This window comes from Pipra filicauda, unplaced genomic scaffold (assembly GCF_003945595.2).
Source record: "Pipra filicauda isolate LSUMZ 115617 unplaced genomic scaffold, ASM394559v2 scaffold80_size11013439_pilon, whole genome shotgun sequence".
Lineage (NCBI taxonomy): Eukaryota > Metazoa > Chordata > Aves > Passeriformes > Pipridae > Pipra > Pipra filicauda.
In genome coordinates this window covers 193,108-210,647 of record NW_024104987.1, presented here as the reverse complement: position 1 = coordinate 210,647, position 17,540 = coordinate 193,108, and the positions used below count along the sequence as shown (strand labels likewise).

General features: G+C 44.1%; 1 protein-coding gene across 2 annotated transcripts; it reads right to left on the bottom strand.

Moving 5' to 3' along the window:
* On the bottom strand, positions 1 to 15,492 carry DUS1L (dihydrouridine synthase 1 like). 2 transcript variants are annotated; one of them, XM_027716660.1, is made up of 13 exons: positions 15,137 to 15,492; positions 11,878 to 11,986; positions 10,920 to 10,970; positions 9,121 to 9,233; positions 8,325 to 8,407; positions 8,055 to 8,158; positions 6,535 to 6,679; positions 5,832 to 5,928; positions 5,388 to 5,476; positions 4,458 to 4,624; positions 3,873 to 3,910; positions 896 to 971; positions 1 to 539 (listed from the first exon to the last, which is right to left on the bottom strand). In XM_027716660.1, the coding sequence occupies exons 1-13, from the start codon at positions 15,371 to 15,373 to the stop codon at positions 388 to 390; spliced, it is 1,461 nt and encodes a 486-aa protein (XP_027572461.1). In that variant the 5' UTR covers positions 15,374 to 15,492; the 3' UTR covers positions 1 to 387. The 2 variants fall into 2 exon arrangements, with proteins under 2 accessions (XP_027572461.1, XP_027572471.1); XM_027716670.2 differs by having other exon boundaries at positions 9,121 to 9,173; positions 15,137 to 15,462.
* Between the last annotated feature and the right edge of the window lie 2,048 nt (positions 15,493 to 17,540).

The window sequence follows — 17,540 nt, the reverse complement described above, 5'->3', positions numbered from 1 at the left end:
TGTGACACATTTTCTGTTAGTGAGTAAGTCTGATGTTATTTTTAGTATGCCAGAAGGCTGTTCTAATACAATAAATTTGTTTCCCAGTATTAAAAACAGGACATGGAGGGTTAATGAACATACAAAGGGCAGAGTGTTATGGCAGCTTATATAGGTTGCCCCCCACCCAAAAATGCAGCATTTTCAGTCTTTAAAACACAGCATGAGACCTTTAATTGCATCCTTTTTATTTCAAATGCAGGATAATTCCCTGAGTAAGCAGTTTTTTACTTAAATAAAACTTTTCCAGAACTGAATCATGTGGAACAAGTTCACACAGCTGATGGTTCTTTGGCCCAGGGAAGCAGCGGCCTGGCAGGAGCTCTTGGACTGTTCATTTCCAAAGCTTCACACTGCACTGTCACCAGGCTCTTTCAGCACCACAGCCTCCCCCATCTCTGCCTCTCCTCTCTGACTCATCTCTGGGCTTTGAATTCCTCTTTGACTGTGCTGCCATGAAAGGGATTTTTCATACTTGGTCTTAAAAAGTAATCCATGACCTGAAGAAGCAAGGAAGGGACAAAAAAACCCAAACCAACAACCTGAAATGAGATGACTGCACTGGTAAATGGAACACCTCATTCCTTATAGTCTGGAAACTGCATCCCAAGGCTTTGAAAGCAGAAGAAATAACATACATAAAGGAAGAGCAGGCTTTTAAAATCATACTATAAACTTTTAGATAGCTATGATTGTAGATTTTAACACACCCACAACCCATAACCCAAAGACTGAAGTAATGAATATACAGGTAAGGTGTTGTTTAGGCACGAACCCCACTCAGACACGATCTTCCTGCCACATACAGGGGAGATGAAATGTTTGCTTGGTTCCTGGTAAGGCCAGGTGCACTTACCTGGACAGTCTGCTGTCTCCTTGAATGCTCTTTTCTTACAGCATCCTCGGCACATGTTAAACACACATTTATTGCCCTGGGTTGGGATGGGAGTGTAAAGAAGTTTGTATCAGTGAAAAGAAAATTATTACGGTTTACTATAATAAGCAACAATACAGCTCTGCACATTCAGATCTTTGGAAAAAAACCATGAACTCAGCCTAATGGAGATGACGCAGTTGATGTCATATTGGCTATCAACTGTTTATACATAAAGAACAAACAAACAAACAAACCCTCCACATTCAACTTATGCAACCCCAGTAACCTGTTGGGCAGCCTGAGTTACCCACCACATGCAGGCACATGCCATAAGCCCTCTGTAACAAGCATGAGCACATTTGTTGCAGGTGAGTTGCTGCACATTCGCTGCAGTTCTCTGCAACACTCTGAAACATAGTGCCTGCCATACTTGCTACCATCTGTAGCTATGCCTAAAATACATGTTACCAAGCAATTACTTCCCTATATGCAGCTTAAAATATATCTGTGTATTTATTAAAATATAATGTGTGACCCTTAGGGGACAGCAGCAGCTGAGTCCTGGCTAACTGATGATGTGGTTATACCGGCCTGGGTGTCTGGGGTGCTTTGCTACCTCCACCCCAGTTAAAAATTCCTTCAGGTTTAAGGAGGCCTTGGTTCAGTCCCTTTTTTTCCCTCTCTCCCTGCTCCCCTCCCACCCCCAGTTTCATGATATAGCTCAGAAACACATGATCTAGAGGGAAAAATACCCAAACAGGTCCACTCACAAGATTTCAAGGGCTGCCTTCAACATTACAGTGATGCAAGAGCAAAACAGAAATGAACCTAAGGCCAGCTGCAGCCAATCCTGGCTGACACACCGAGCAATGTCAACAGGATTAACTATGAAACAGGATGGGTTTGAAAGCAGGCCAGACCAGTGCTCAATGTTTTCCCAATAATGAACACAGCAAGAAAAAACATTTTCTTCAGTAGCTGCAGCTCCAAATTGAGCCCCACCTGGCTGCTATTGCTGCGGTGAGATAACAGTGTTTCAACAGTGAGCAACATCACATGCTTGTGTTCCAGGCCCTCCCCTACCCCCGAGGTGTAATGCTAATTTTTAAGCTAGAACAGAAAATTACTTCTTGCATTTTACATGCTGCTTTACAGGTATATTAGCAGGAATAAATACACTCTGCCCACTCAGCTCAGCAACACCTCCCTGTCAAGGAAACAGCCATGTTCCCCAAGGGAAAATAAAAGCAAAACAAACTCTTTGCAAATATCAAATACTTGAAGTTTCAATGCACAACCTGGAAAACAGCTGCCTTGTTTCGCATTGCTAATAGTGAAAGCCAGTGTTAATCTGCTACAAGTGCAGAACTGCTTGTTTTGGTAAGGGCTTAGATCCAAACCCAACAAGACCCAGAGCTGCAGGTGCTCCCTGACTCACTACAGGCTGTTACTGTGATGACATTTAAAATATTTGTACTAGTACACTAAAACCCACACTGCGCAAATTCAAATTCTCACTTTGCAGGAAAAACTCCATCACCACCAATTATAGTAAGAGGGGGTTTGTTTTTAATTTCATAGTAAAATGTACATGTGTCACTACTGGAAGTTTGGGAATTTGATTCCAAGAGATCTTGGGAAGTTCATCTAACTCACTCGACTCTCTTAGCAGTAAATATCCTCAGCAGCAGTAAGACTGTGCTTTTTTTGGACAGGAAAGCAAATTATTTCAAAGAACCTATATATGTTTGTGATTTTTGTGTAGCACCTTCAACCCCAGATTGCTTAGTTAATGGTTGAGAGGTTTTTGCCTGAGTATGGACTTTCCCCCCCACATATCAGCAGGACTTGATATGCTCCTGCACTATAGGGCACTGGCACAGACCTACCTCAGGATTTCAAATGACAGAATAGGATCATAGAATAATTTGGGTTGGATGGTCATCTAGTCCAACACCCCACAAAAAGAAGGGACATTTTCAACTAGATCAGGTTGCTCAGAGCCCTGTCCAACCTGACCTTGAATGTTTCCAGGAATGGGGCATCCACAACGTCTCTGGGCAATCTGGGCCAGTGTCTCACCACCCTCAGCATAAAAAATTACTTCCTTACATCTAGTCTGAATCTACTCTTACTTTAAACCCATCACCCCTTGTCCCACTGCAACCAGCCCTGCTAAAAAAGGTCCATGGCCATCTTTTTTGTAGGCCCCTTTAGGCAATGGAAGGGGCTCTAAGGTCCCCCCAGAGCCTTCTCCAGGCTGAACCCCTCCAGCCTTTCCCAGCCTGTCTCCATGGCAGAGGGGCTCCATCCCCCTGACCATCTTCGTGGCCTCCTCTGGACCTGCTCTAACAGCTCCATGTCTCTCCTGCACTGAGGGCCCCTGTGCTGGATGTAGCACTCCAGGCAGGGGTCTCACAAGAGCAGAGCAAAAGGGCAGAATCCCCCACCCCTGACCTGCTGCCCATGCCGCTTTCAGTGCAGCCCAGGACACAGGTGGTTTCTGGGCTGCAAGTGCACATTGCTGAGTCATGCCCAGCCTCTCACACACCAGCAACCCTAAGTCCTTCTCCCCAAGGCTGCTCTCGATCTGTTCATCCCTCAGCCTGGATGCATACTGAGGTCTGCCCTGATGCAGGTGCAGCACCAGCACTTGGCTTTGTTAAACCTCAGAGGTTCCCACGGGCCACTGCTCAGCCTTGTCCAGGTCCTTCTGATGGCTCCATTCCTCAGGTGTGTCCACCCTGTGTGCACCCCCAGCCTGATGTCTCTGCAAACCTGCTGAGGCTGCCCTCCATCCCGCTGTCCACATCACTGGTGAGGACATTAAACAGTGCTGGCTCCAGTACAGACCCCCGAGGGACACCATGTCTTACTGATCTCTGTCCAGACATTGTGCCACTGACCATTACATGGTCATTTAATTTCCATTTAAGGGACACTTGTACTGACTTACCTTAGGGTTTCCACATTGATCACATTTTGCATATTTGGCTGGAAAGATGAGAGAGAGCTGATTTCAGCAATGGTATTTTTATGTGGAAAAAGTAAGGTAAAAAAAAGAAATCAGGATCAGACAAAGCTCAGTGCTTTTCTAGCCGCAGACTCTTTTTGAAATAAAAATACAGTACCTCAAATAACAGTGCTAAGGTAAAGATACTTTGAATTTTTAAGTGCCTCTAAGCTAAATCCAAACATAGAAAATTCTAATCCTCAAGTCAAGCTCAAGACAGGAGGACATCTGCTTGAAATGCATACAAAATTTCCATTTCAAATACTAGTTACAGCTATAATTCAGTTTGCAAAGCATTTTGATCTTAAAAAGATGCTTATAGTGAATCAGTGACCTGCTACTTTGATTCGTTTTCTTTATTAATGAACATAATTTGAATCACATTGCCTGTTACTGAAGTGTTCTAACAATTTCCCCTCTTTTTTAAAGTTTCTACAACTACACAAGCAAGGAAAATAAATAGTGGCAACTATGTCAAAGGTGATATCAGCAACTCTCCATGCATTTATGCCAATAAATGGAACTTACGTTTTAAAGATGGATCAAAGCTTTTATTTGGATTTCTTAACTTCTTTTTTTGTTTATTCTTTGACAGAAGCTCAGAATTTCCATCTTCCTCCTCTTCCAGAGTACGTTTCCCTCGTACACCTTTTTCAGTTCCACTGGCTCCATTCTCCTTGCATCTCTCCTTTGGCCTGAAACAGCGAATTTCATCATAAGTTGGCCAGAGGGAAGAAGTAGCTGTTCCCTGGCCACTACTGTGCTTGACTGAAATCTGGGTAAACTGTAAACCTTTGTCATGGCTACAAGAAAGTGTCATTGCCCATAGAAGTGGAATAGAAAAACCTGAGTTAATAACAGACACACTGTCAGATGTATCAGTTGGAAAGTCAATTAAAGTTGGCCAGTTAAATTAGGCACCTGTTAGCCTATTATTCCCAGGGTTTACTTAAGCATTTATTTAAGTATTTACTTAAGTATTAATCTTGACACTCTTGTTCTCTTCTTCAGCCCAACTTTCAGCAGAAAGGGAATAAACTATCTGAAAAGTGTCCATACACTACAAGCATCCTTTATAGAATACAATTTAGTTCCCATCTTTGCTACCATGGTAGTTACCAGCAACATTTGTGCTGCATGTAACAATACAGCACTGTCAGGTAGCATATTTGCTGCACATCAGGCTCTCTTTTTGAGCTACAGGGGAATTCCTGGTTTTTACTTTCCAGGAAAAGCGAGAAATCTGAGGAGGATCTAAAGGAGAAGATGCAAACAACGAGCAACATCCCCAGGAACAGAATAATAACCACAAAAAAAACAAAACAGAGTAAAAATAATCCAAAGTCTTCACTTTTTTTCAATGAATGTAAGCTTCTAGAACAGAATCAGTGGCTGATACTGCTGGAATGGGTATGAAAGGTCTATGAGTACCTTTAAGTATCAGAATAGATGACTCACCCTGGCCTGATGTATGGCTGACAGATCCAGTGGAAAAAAGGCAACCCTTCTTTTGGCTTTTCTCCTTCTTTCTGATTAGCTATTTCTTCCTGCAGCATAGAGTTACAGTCACTTTTCCTGGAGTTCTCAGGCAATATGCTAAATAACACTTCAACTCCAGGAAACCACAAACTGGAATTCAAGCTAACAATTATTGAGTTACATACAAAAAAACCCTCTACTAAGACAGGTGAATTGAAGCACACTTGTAACTCCTAAATCAGCTTTATCCCATGTAAAGTTGTTCAGGCTTAAGGGGATGCTACTGCAGTAAACTACCAATATCAGGGTTGGTAAAGCCACAAAGCTCCAGAAAAGTGACCAATGGGTGTCAACTGCATGACACATATGGCACATTCCCACCAAGTGCAGACAGTTCTGGGAGATTGGGGCCCATCTTGGTACCTGGCATCGCAGTTTCAGCTCCCTGTTGACATCTACAATCCCTTCTAGCGTCTTCACTTTTGCTAATTCTTCACGTAGTTGCTGGTAAACTTGAAGCCTGAGGCAAATCCCAAACATCAAGTCATATTTAGACTGAGATCAACTAAACATATCTTTATAAAAGTTTCTTATAGATTTTTCCTAGTGCACTTGCTTTTGGTAAAAGCCTATGTTCTTCCCTCTAAGTCCAGAGAAAAGCACACATACCTCTTTTCCAGATAAATACTTGGAATACAACCAAGGTACTTTGAGATAAGTTCACATGAATGTATAGTGCACCAGCTGCTCCTCAGTAACTGCCCATGGCCATGCTTTTGGTCCACAACAAATGCAAGAGCACTTTGCTTCACAGTGAACAAGGAGTGAGTTCTCATGCTTGCCATGAAGGGCATGTGTGCCTAAGGGGAATTACCACATGGCAGCTACTGTGCTGCGAGCTCACACCCCAGCTTGTCTTGGGGCAGTTTGTTCATTCCCCATGCCCTGTTTCCCAGATATGATGTGAAGGGTAAAGGCCTCAGCCCACATCCTCTCCAGCCAGGTCCAGGAAAGAAAACCTTGCAGAACACTCGTTCTGGACCAACAAATTCTTGTCCAGAAAACCTAGACACTTGATAAGCAGGATGAGCCCTAAAAACATTAAGAGTTCTCTGGAGATACTCACGTGTGATGCCAGAGCTTGAAGAGATGAGCCCTAACATAAGACAATGGACAAGGGTACTTCTGCACTATCTCCAGATACTCCTCAGCCATCTCCCACACCAAGGGGTTTCGGCCTTCAAACAAGGCTGGATTATGAAGATTACCTTCTAGGGAATAAAAAGAAATACTCAAACTTTCATTTCAGGATTGAAACAAAAAACAAAATCTGGAGACTGATCAGCTCTGTCTGTTGTAATTCTACCAGCCAGCCACAGACACATCACCCATGTACTACTCACAAGAAGGACACAGGATCCGTAAAACTCTAGCCTCACCTCAGGACACTGTATTTCACTATACATTTCTTAATTGAGCCCAACTGCACATATCTATGTCGGGATAGGTGCAATTGTGCAAGAATTGTAACAGAAAGTTAGAACTTGTTTCGCTCAGGAAGACTGCAAAGTGCCTTCTCAAACGGGTTAGATTTTTTTTTCTTCCTTCTGCATGTCAGAGAAAGTTGCAGGGAGAAGTGAGCAATCTCTCTTTCTCCCTAGTATGCAGAGAGATAACATGTTTGCAGATGTGTACAAGGCCTCCTCAGGCCAGAGAGGGTGGGAGGGGAGAGAGAAGATACAAAAAGCCTTGGAGAGGGCGGGGCGTTGCTTTTTTTTCCCCTGGGGCCCTGGTGTGTGCACCATCGTTAAGAAGTGGTCCTTGCATCTGAAATAAACCTTTTTTTTAATCCTTCAACTGCCTTGGCGTTCTTGGGAAGAATACCCGCATATGTTTTACCTTACAATCTAATTAAAGTATAATTTCCAGAAAGGCATCTAACCTTGACACAAAGACAGGAAAAAAATTAATAAATAGAGAAATCACCGCTTTTGTTGTCAAACGGCTAAATACTTAAACAAGTCTTACCTTATGTCTGTATTGACATTTGTCTGGCCTAAGTTTACAGATACAGCTTCTCACTATGCTTTTCTCTACTGGCTTCACAAGCCTTTTGTTAACAAGTATTTTCTAAAACCAAGATTCTACAACCCCCCAGAAAATATCCTTCATTGCTGTAACTGTGTGAGTGATTGGAAGCTCTTTCTGATGCCTATCCTAGTTCTTCCTGTAGGAAGTTATGTCAATTCTTTCTTGTCCCAACCCAACATGAAACATCTGCAGAATATTAATCCACAGATGCACTTAGTTAATTAAGAACCACTCAAAAACTGTTCCATTGATTAACAAATGTAATGAAAATATTCCAGGAAAACAGGAGTCCCATATGCCTTTGCCAAGTAATTAGATTTGAGCTGTTCAGTACTGCAAGTCCAGCACAACAATTCTTACAAATCTTAAGTGATTCCTGGTCCTGCTAAGAGATGGCCAATATAAGAGGAGAGAGAATGGCCACTCAACTGTCAATCAAAGCTGTTTACCAAGTCAATCTGACATAAGCTTTTAATAAATGTATATGGGGCTGCTAAGAGAATAAGAAACAGTTTGTATTCTCATCTGTTACGAGTAAGAGTTCATTTTCTTTACCTGCACTCATGACGCCATGTACTCCTGTCTTACGGATACATTCTTCCACGTCACTGAGACACTGGATGTTTCCATTTGCGAATACAGGAATGTTTACAGCTTTTCTATACCAGTGAATAAAAGAGATGCATAAAACTGAGAATTTGAGTCAACCTACAAATTCTCCTCCTGTCACACAAATTTGTTTGCTCTTCAATGTCACTGCACACTCTGCTTAAAATCCAGTGTGTTAGCAGGAATTCACTAAGACTGGTACTGCTCACTGCTCACCTGACAGCTTGAATGTGCTCCCAAGATGCCACACCAGCAAGTGGTCCTTTCTGTTCCTTAGTACGGCCATGCACAGTCAGCAGCTGGAACACAAAATTACATTTACTTTTCACAGGTATGAAACACTGGAACAAATCCACTGACAAAAATTTCCTTTCACCCTATACACTTCATGGATGCACTGAATTCCCACTGCTATTTCAACAGTGCAGGCAGTTTAGCATCACAGAAAGATGTCAGCAGCTCACCTACCATGGCATGGTCTTGGGCTCCTTTCAGTTTGCTATTCCATGGCATGACAAGATTGTACCATGGGAGAACCTACAGATTTCCTTTTGCACTGGATTCCATTTGTGATATATTGATCTAGCTTTCTCCTCAGCAGAAGGTCCAAATACTGTCACTACTGGCTCTAACTACAGACCATCTCTTCCAGTTTAACTGGAGTTAGATCCAAGAAGGCTGCCTCTTTCTTCAGCAGTGGTGGTCATCTTTGATATTCTTTTTTTCTACAGTCCTACACTGCCTCCTGCAGCACTCTGTGAAAACTGAGATGCTCAAGCACAGTAAAGGATGCAGTGATTACAAGAGACTCTGAAATCCTCATGTCTCCCGTATCATGCTATTGACCTGCTGCCTGGCACTGCAAAAACACATACTCACTGCATCCTGTTTGCTCTGTCTGCAAAACAGTGCAGCCTATTCATCTCCACAGTACACCAAGAACTGGTCATCAGATACTTGACACAAAGACATGTCCAACGCAAGAGTATACAGGGAGCAGCTGCCTCCTTACCTGGCAGCCAGCTTTCTCCAGCATCTGTGCATACTTCACTGTCTTGTCAATGTCTGGGAAAACGCGGATTTTGCATGTGATGGGAACAGAGAGCTTCTCGTTAGCCAGTAAAACTGAGAAAGATTGAAAGGACAGGTAAGTGGGCTGCACAATGCTATGAAAAATGTCTACTCTCCTCAAGATCTGATACCATGTGTGGTATGGAAAAAGCCTGAGAAGTTAATGCTGTGTAATTCTCACACCTTAAAAAAATCAGCAGTGTCCTCCGCAATCCTTATTGCATAGGTTAATCAAGTAACAGTAAAACATAAAGCACAAAATCTGCATTCTAACAAGGTGGCATAAAATAGTCACCATTTAATAGCCCTAATGTTTCCACCCCATCAAACCTTCACTTTCAAGGACCATTCCCTCAAAACTTAATTACTGATACAAGTTAATTATCATCACAAGCTATTGTACTCCTCCAATGTTAACACTTGCTTGTCTACCTTTCCTATGAAAGGTGCTTTGCTTCTTTGCAAATTATCACCCAAATAATCATGACAAAGTAGAGTCTTGTCCATGGCAAGCAGAGGCTTATCAACTGAGGTAGAGTGTGGACCCGAGTATATAGTAAATGTAGATCACAGAGTCAAGGTGAAATCTAGAACATGTTAAACTCCTATAGTTCTTACACAGTGCATGGAATCACAAAAATACTAAAAAGGGAGCCAATAGGAAAACACTGAGTAAGGGTATCTCTGAAATTCTCTTCTCTTCCAGACTTTGGATGTACAATGCAGGAAGTCACCTGCTGTCTTCTAACACAAATCCTACAAGCTCCACTGATAAGTACTCCCTATCACCCTTTCAAAGGAGCACACAAGCAAGGTGTAGATAGGTTCAGGCAGAAAAGAGAACTCCAACATTTTAAAGGCAGCTGGGGAAGAAGGACGAAGAAGACCACAGTCTAAGATAACTCTCCTACTAGACAGCCTCGGTTCCCACCCAACTAGATGACCTGAGTTCTCTTCACATCTTGAGCCTATTCTGATTCCCATATTTCACAACAACCACATTACATGCTGGGCAAGGAAGCACCATCTCTCTTCCCAGGTTCTCGGCTGTGTCTTTGTGCCAAACAGCACTCAAGATTCCTCAGACCACAGGGAATGCAAACAGAAATAAGACTCTAACTTCATGGTTCAGACACCTGCTTCCAAGTGGGGTGGAGGCACATTCTCAGTTCTACACAATGACCAAAACCTTGCTTTTTACATCAGTTACAAATGCATGTCTTAAAAAAATGTTCACAACAGCTACTGAGAGCCTGAAAACAACCTACACAAATTAGAAGAAAGACATAATTTGCTGTGCTGTGGACAGACAGAGTACACTGAATTGATCAGAAAAGGGCAACTGTGACTTCAAGTAGAAACCTGTCTCTTGGCACCTGAGAACTTCAAAGTGAAAAAGTAAGGTACTGGGAGTTCTGCTGTTTCTAGAGTTGGAGAGCCACTGAGCCATCATATGAGACTGGAACTTAATTGACTCACTTTCACCTAAAATTTGTTTCAGGTACTGAAGACTTTTAACAGATCTAGTATGAGTTTGCAGTGGGATACCACCAAGTATCTTGAGGGTGCCACTGTATTACAGCAAGAAAGAAAGAAAAAAAAAAAAAAAAACAATGCAAAAAACCCCCCAAAACCTAAATACAACCCTCCCCAAAGAAACATGCTGCACCTCCTTTCCCCAAAAATCCCTAAAGTTCCTCTCAATGATGTGTTCTTTCGATTCCCTCTCTAAATACTTACTCATTCTCTGAAGAAGATCCCACTCCTCTTGCAGAAATGCTCCGTAGTGACCTATGATAAAATAGCATAAGACAGATTTGTGCAGAGGAGTAAGATCCTGAAGCACACAGCTCTCATAAACACTCACATACAAAGATCCAGACACTCATATGCCTCATCAGCAGAAACAGAGTTGCTCTGTCCTGCCCCAACTGGAAGTTGGATCATTCTGTTGCCCCTGCCACACTAGATTTACAGGGTAAACAAGGAATGCCCACACCCTGCTTTCACTGGTACTCCCTAGGGCTGGTGTGTTGACACTGGCAGCTCAAAGTCCAACTTTCAGAGGTTTAAATCAGATGTTTAAAAAATCCAGTTAGGACAAAAGCTGGTAAGACTGAAAGATCTGTTTGCTCTGTACGCCACTGATCATTTCCTACTAGTCTTTGAAAGACATTTTAGAAGAGGAATGGGCATTTACTGAACACATTTTCCTCAACATCCTAACTGATCCCAAATTTCCAAACACAGGCTTTGGTTTTCAAACATGCAGTATCTGTAAGGGATTCAGCAGGTGTCCTCTTCTACACTACTGTGAATAAACTCTGTGCAAGTATCCAGAAAACAGGAGATGATAAATGTCTGCATGATGTAATTTTAAATGTAGTTTTTCAAAATTAGGCTGTTTGAGCAACTGAAATCAGAAAGAAAATCAAGCTCTCACTAAGAATACTTTTTGTGAAGGATATTCTAGACACAGGAGCTGGCACTTAAGAGAAATGGAAATTAATTATTAGTATATCTAATTTTTGCTTTAGGTACTACAAAGCATTACCTGTTATAGTGGGTATAAATAAGTCTGACTTCAGCAGTTCTGCAGCTCCTCCCCAAGGCTTGTCCCTCTTCACGTATTACTGCCAACGTTCACATTTGGAACATGCCATTTCTCTGTTTATTCAGGGTTCAGGTTTGCACGTACCTCTCTTTGCAATCATTTGGGGGCAACCCAAATTTAGGTCTATGGCATCACAGTAATCCTGAGCCAACAGCGCTGCCTGGACAAACACTTCAGGATCATTGGCACAGAACTGTGAAAACCGAAGAAAAGTGGAATAATCAGGCAATAGCTTTCTTCAGGTTGTCCTGGTTTGAGACCCCTAAAATCCAATTCCCGAGTCCAAGCCCCCCTCCCAGGGATTTCTCGAGTCAGCTGACGGTCCCCCCACCACAAGGTACTGACAACACATTATGATGTAGTTATGAAGCAACTACCTGCTACATAAAACAGGCATAATATGCACAGTTAATAACAGCAAACACCATTTCTCAAACTGATCAAGGGAAGTCATTTGATACAATCTTTTTGGACTTCAGTAAAGCATTTGATGCTGTTTCTCACGATCCACAGCTGGATAAACACATCACGTGATGGGTGAACAACTGGCTCACAGGTCAGGTGCAAAGGGCTACAGTAAGTGGGGTGACATCAGGCTGGCAACTGGTCACTACTGGGGTTCTGCAGGGCTCCATCCTCGGCCCAGAGCTCTTCAACATCTTCATGACTTGTAACTTTGCCAATGATACTAAACTGGGAGGAACTGTAGACTCCCTCAAAGGCAGAGAGGCCCTACAGAGGGACCCTGACAAATCAGCAGGCTGGGCAATCACCAGCCATATGAAGTTTAACAAAGATGGGTGCCAGGTCCTGTACCTGGATGAGGGGATGCTGTGTGTATGGACGGACTGGGGAATGAGATGCTGGAGAACAGTGCCAGGAAAGGGACCTGGGGATTCTGGTCGGTGGCCAGTTGGACATGAGTCAGCAGTGCCCTGGCAGTCAGGAGGACCAGCCGTGTCCTGGAGGCAGTTTGGGTGCCACAGTATAAACAAGATTAGAGAGAGTCCAAAGGAGGCTACGAAGATGGTGAAGGGTCTGTAGGGGCCATATGAGAAACGGCTGAGGTCACTTAATTTGTTCAGCCCCAAGGAGACTGAGGGGAGACTCCACAGCAGTCCAAAACTTCCTCATGAGAGGCAGGAGAGGGACATCACCGATCTCTGCTCTGATGATCAGTGACGAGGAACAGCTGGAGCTGTGCCAGGGCAGGGTCAGGTTGGATCTCAGGAAAAGGTTCTTCCCCCAGAGGGTGGTTGGGCACTGAACAGGCTCTCCAGGGCAGTTGTCACGGCCCCAAGGCTGCCAGAGCTCAAGGAGCATTTGGACAATGCTCTCAGGCACAGGGTGGGATTGTTGGGGTGTCCTGTGCAGGGCCAGGAGTTAGACTTTGATAATCCTAGTGGGTCCCTTTCAACTCAGGATATTCTATGAAAAAAAAAAAAAAACCAAACAAAACCTGTGACACTTACCAGCTAAAGATCCTCAACCTTCAAATGACAAAATGAGAAACATGAGCATTCAAGAGGCAAAGAAATATTTGATGAATATTTTACATGTGGTACTCTAGAATAAACCAGAACAACTCTTAAAATTCCCTGTAGAACAAATAGCTGTAGCATTTTATCACATCAAGGTGGTGCAGAGGAAAAGAGTTACCTGTAGTGTCTCTGGGTCTTGAGACAACTCAAACTTTGTAGATACCAATAAGCACTACTGTGCCTAAAATGAATTCCCACTAGCATGGAATGTGAAACAGACACAGGGACTATTAGTCAAATGCTCAGTCTTAAATATAATTAACACTACATTTAAAGCACAGTGTAAAAATAAAATTATTAAGAAAAAATAGATTAATTTGAAACTGCTTTGTTGAAGAGGACAGAGCCAGACTATTCCTCTCATTTATGCTTTTAAACAGATTTTCTAAAATTCATTATTAACAAAAATCAATGCCATCACATCTTTAAATAAACTTGAAACAAAATTTGAACTCAAACACTTCTGAGCAGAAAGTATTACTTAAACCTATCGCACTACATAAATTATGGCTGACACCAACTAAAAAAAAATCACTTGCTTTCTCTGAGATGACTGAAACAATGGAAAGCCTACAACCAAGCCACATAGTGAGGATGTTTACACTGTTAAGAAAGCCTACAGAGTAAGCTGAGCTCAGATGTACCTCTGCCTAATCTAATCCCAACAGTCTGTGACCAAATCTGTAAGGATTGCTGCACTAGGTCAATCCAAAGATTACTCTACTTAGTTCTGTACTTTATGTCCAATAGCAGTGAGTGGGAAGAAAGATAACACAGCAAGCTCACAGTAAGTGACCCTCTTCAGGCAGTCGCCCCTGGAACACACAGCTTACTGAGCTGAAGATCTGTGACTTACAGCTTTCTAAGACGACTTGAATTTCTTGTATTTTTCTGTGGCAAAAGAAACTTCCCACACATAAACAATATACCAGACCCTGAGATTAGCTCAGTTGGTCAAAGCACGGTGTGAATAACACCAAGGTTGTGGGTTGCAGTAATGAATTCTGCAGTTTATAACTATCACTACACTTACTGGATTCTCATTTGTCATCTTCAAGCCAGTAATACTTCCACTGACTTCTCTCATCTCTTCCAGGGTGAAGAGTCCTCACCCATTTAAGTGCTCCATGTGTGGAAATCAGCCATTCCTCTGCTCATGACAACTGTCTTCCCCTGTATTATTCTCCAGCTCCACAAGCCATTCTCCATCTTTGGGATAGAGTGAAGTACCTGAACATCACACAGTACTCAGGAAGCAGAAGCAAAACATGCTTTAAGCCTTCCTATCTTCCTTGCGTCCCTCCTCTATAGCTAAGCACCGAGTTTGGTGTTTCAGAGAGCTACTCAAAAAACTGTGATTCTCCCTGAGTGGTATCAAATCTGGGGGACACCTTGGCTCCACAAGACCAGTTGTAATCTGTCTCTAAAAATGAGGTGCAGGGGACTGAAACCCTGTGAGAAGTCCAGTGCTCCAGGTCCCTGTGGTTAAGACACCAAATTCTCTCGTACACGAGATAAACAGAAAAACACACTTATCTTCATGAACTAAGTATTGTCAGGGGCATTTACGTGAAGAAATGAGATTTCTGTCGTCCTACACAACCACGTTAAAATCTGAATGAACCTGACTAGCTTCAACTCACGCATATTTGGAAAACGCCTGGATGTGTTAATATGAGCAGGGAGGAAGGCGCGGGCGCGTTTGGCAGTGCTGACTTGCGTTCGCAGCGTTGCCCAAGAGCGGCATGGCACGGTGAGCCCGGGGCAGCTCCTCCGGCAGCCAGGGCGGGGGCCGCGCTCACCTGCACGATGAGCGGGCGATCCTCAGGACAGGCCTCGCCGTAGAGGTTCTCGCGGCGGTAGTTGGCGTCCCTGAGGAAGACCTGGGCGTGCAGCATCGGCGTGTAGCAGAGCTGGGCGCCGTGGCGGCGGCTCAGCAGCCTCCAGGCCAGCTCGCTCTGGTCCACCATGGGCGCCACCACGAAATGGGCGCTCCGCAGCGTCTCCCTCCAGAAGGCCTCCCCGCGCAGCTTCGGCATCTCCCGCGCGGCCGCCCGTGCAGCGCTGCGGCCACCGCCGCCCCGCGCCGCCGCCCCGGGGCTCGGCCTGAGGCCCGCGGGCTCCGCGACCGCTGGGCCCGGCCCGGGCCCCAGCGCTGCCGGACGGTGCCACCGCCATCCCGCTCCGGCCAGCGCTGCGGTGCAGCCGCGCGCCGTCCCCTCCGGAAACCGCGGCGCTGGCAGCAGGGGCCGCGCGCGAAGAGGCCCGGCCGCGGGGCCCCAGCGGCGCCTGAGGGGCGGCTCCCCCGCGGTACCGGGCACCCGCAGGGACCCGCCGTCCCCTGTCCCTGAGGCCGCCCCTGCAGGGCGTGAGACCCGAGGGCGGTTTCTTTGGGCCCTTCAGCCCCTGCCCCAGCAGGAACCGAGGGGAAGCGCCATCAATGAGCAGTGCAAGAGCTCAGACTGAGTGAGGGGCTTGCCCTGTCCTTGGTGTCGGATGGCCAGGGCAGAGAGGTGGAAATTATCGAACCGGCTGAACCAAATATAACAGCAAACATGACAAAACTGCTCATTCTGCCTCATTTTATAAAGCTACTGACCATCACCAGGATGAGCACAGTGGAGGATTTCTACTTTTCTCAGCCAATACCTTCCAGAACATCAAAAGTGCTGCCATCTCCAGTCAAAACATCAGTATAACTTGAGTCATAGGGCTTTCTTTCTTCAAAAGGGAAAAACTCAAAATCATTATGATTCTATAAAAAAGCATCAGAACCTAAGCAGGGTTACATGTACGCTCCAATTGCTCAGTAAGTTTGTTAATGTCTATCTATTCACAGCCCTTACAGTTCAAGTTCACTGTCAAAGCCTACATTTTTCTCCCTCCCCAACTTTCTAGCACTCATGGCTGTGGTGAACTTGCTGCAAGAAATAGTTAAGTTTCAAGCTTCTAATTCTTCTCTACCATCTTTTGTTGCCCTCAGCAATGTAAACAACCAGTTCTGCTATTTTAAATACACAGCCTCTCCAGCCTTCCTTCAACAGTCCCAATTGCCTCTCATGCAGCTGCTCCAGGGATATTTTTTCTTTCTTTTGACCCCAATATGCTGGCATGATGTCTGATCTTCAGTTATGGTAACTAAGTGCAGGAGAAACAAACACCTACTTCCTTTATCACTATTCTACCTTAAATCTTTTGGGTTTTACTTGACCTCCATCTCAGCACCAGAAAACTTCTCTACTTCTTCTGTCTAATAAGTGTATAGGGTCAGAGGACTGTTCTTCAGTCTTGAGATTAAGACCAGCATGGTCTTAACCTATGAGAAGGTAGCTGAAAAGGGAGATGGAATGTATCAGCTGACAAGAGTCCCCACTTCACGTTCACAGAGAAGAGCAGGTATGAAAGACTTCTGCCTTTCTCTTCTCAAAACAAGCAACTGCAGTATTGGATTTTGCATTCTGACATTATTATACTACCTCTGTCTGTCTGATGGGCTACTGAGAAACAACAGGCAGTACCAGCACTAATAAGGTTTTTATTTTTTGGCACACTGAATTCAGCAGCCAGTTATATAATGGCTTAACAGGGCAGCAGCTCATAACTAGACAATTATGGGAAAAAAACAGAACAAAACCAAACATCTTCTGCTTTTCAAATAACCACCACAAGAACACTGAGAGCATATAAGCTGTCAGTAATGCTTGATCCTTCTACGACTAAGCCAGTATCTTCAAGCTCTGCTTAGATGAAACCATGCACATTTGTTATACAGAGAACTTGTCCAAATCCTGCTCTGATGGATGGGACAGCATTAGTCCTTGCTCCCTCCACAGAATTCATTCAGAGACATTAAACACTTTAGTAGAGAAATATTGTACCTGTTTGCCCACAGTTTAATTACTCCTTTCTTTTTCCTTCTAGGTTTTCAACACAAGTGGGATTCTTTAAACTCCTTTTTTTCAGGCTCACTACAACTGCCAGTAGTTAAACCAAACCCAACCAGTCCCCATCTGTTTTATGTAGTACCCTGTGCCAATATGTGCAGGGACAGGGTACAGGAGATCTGATGAAGCCCCATGGAATGCACACAGTTCATAGCCACTTCAGCACTGGATTCTTTGCAGCTGTAAGGCACGTCCCCTTCCACGTTACCCACTTTTCTCCTTCTGCTCCTAACACCTTGTCCTCACACCTAAAACTTCACAG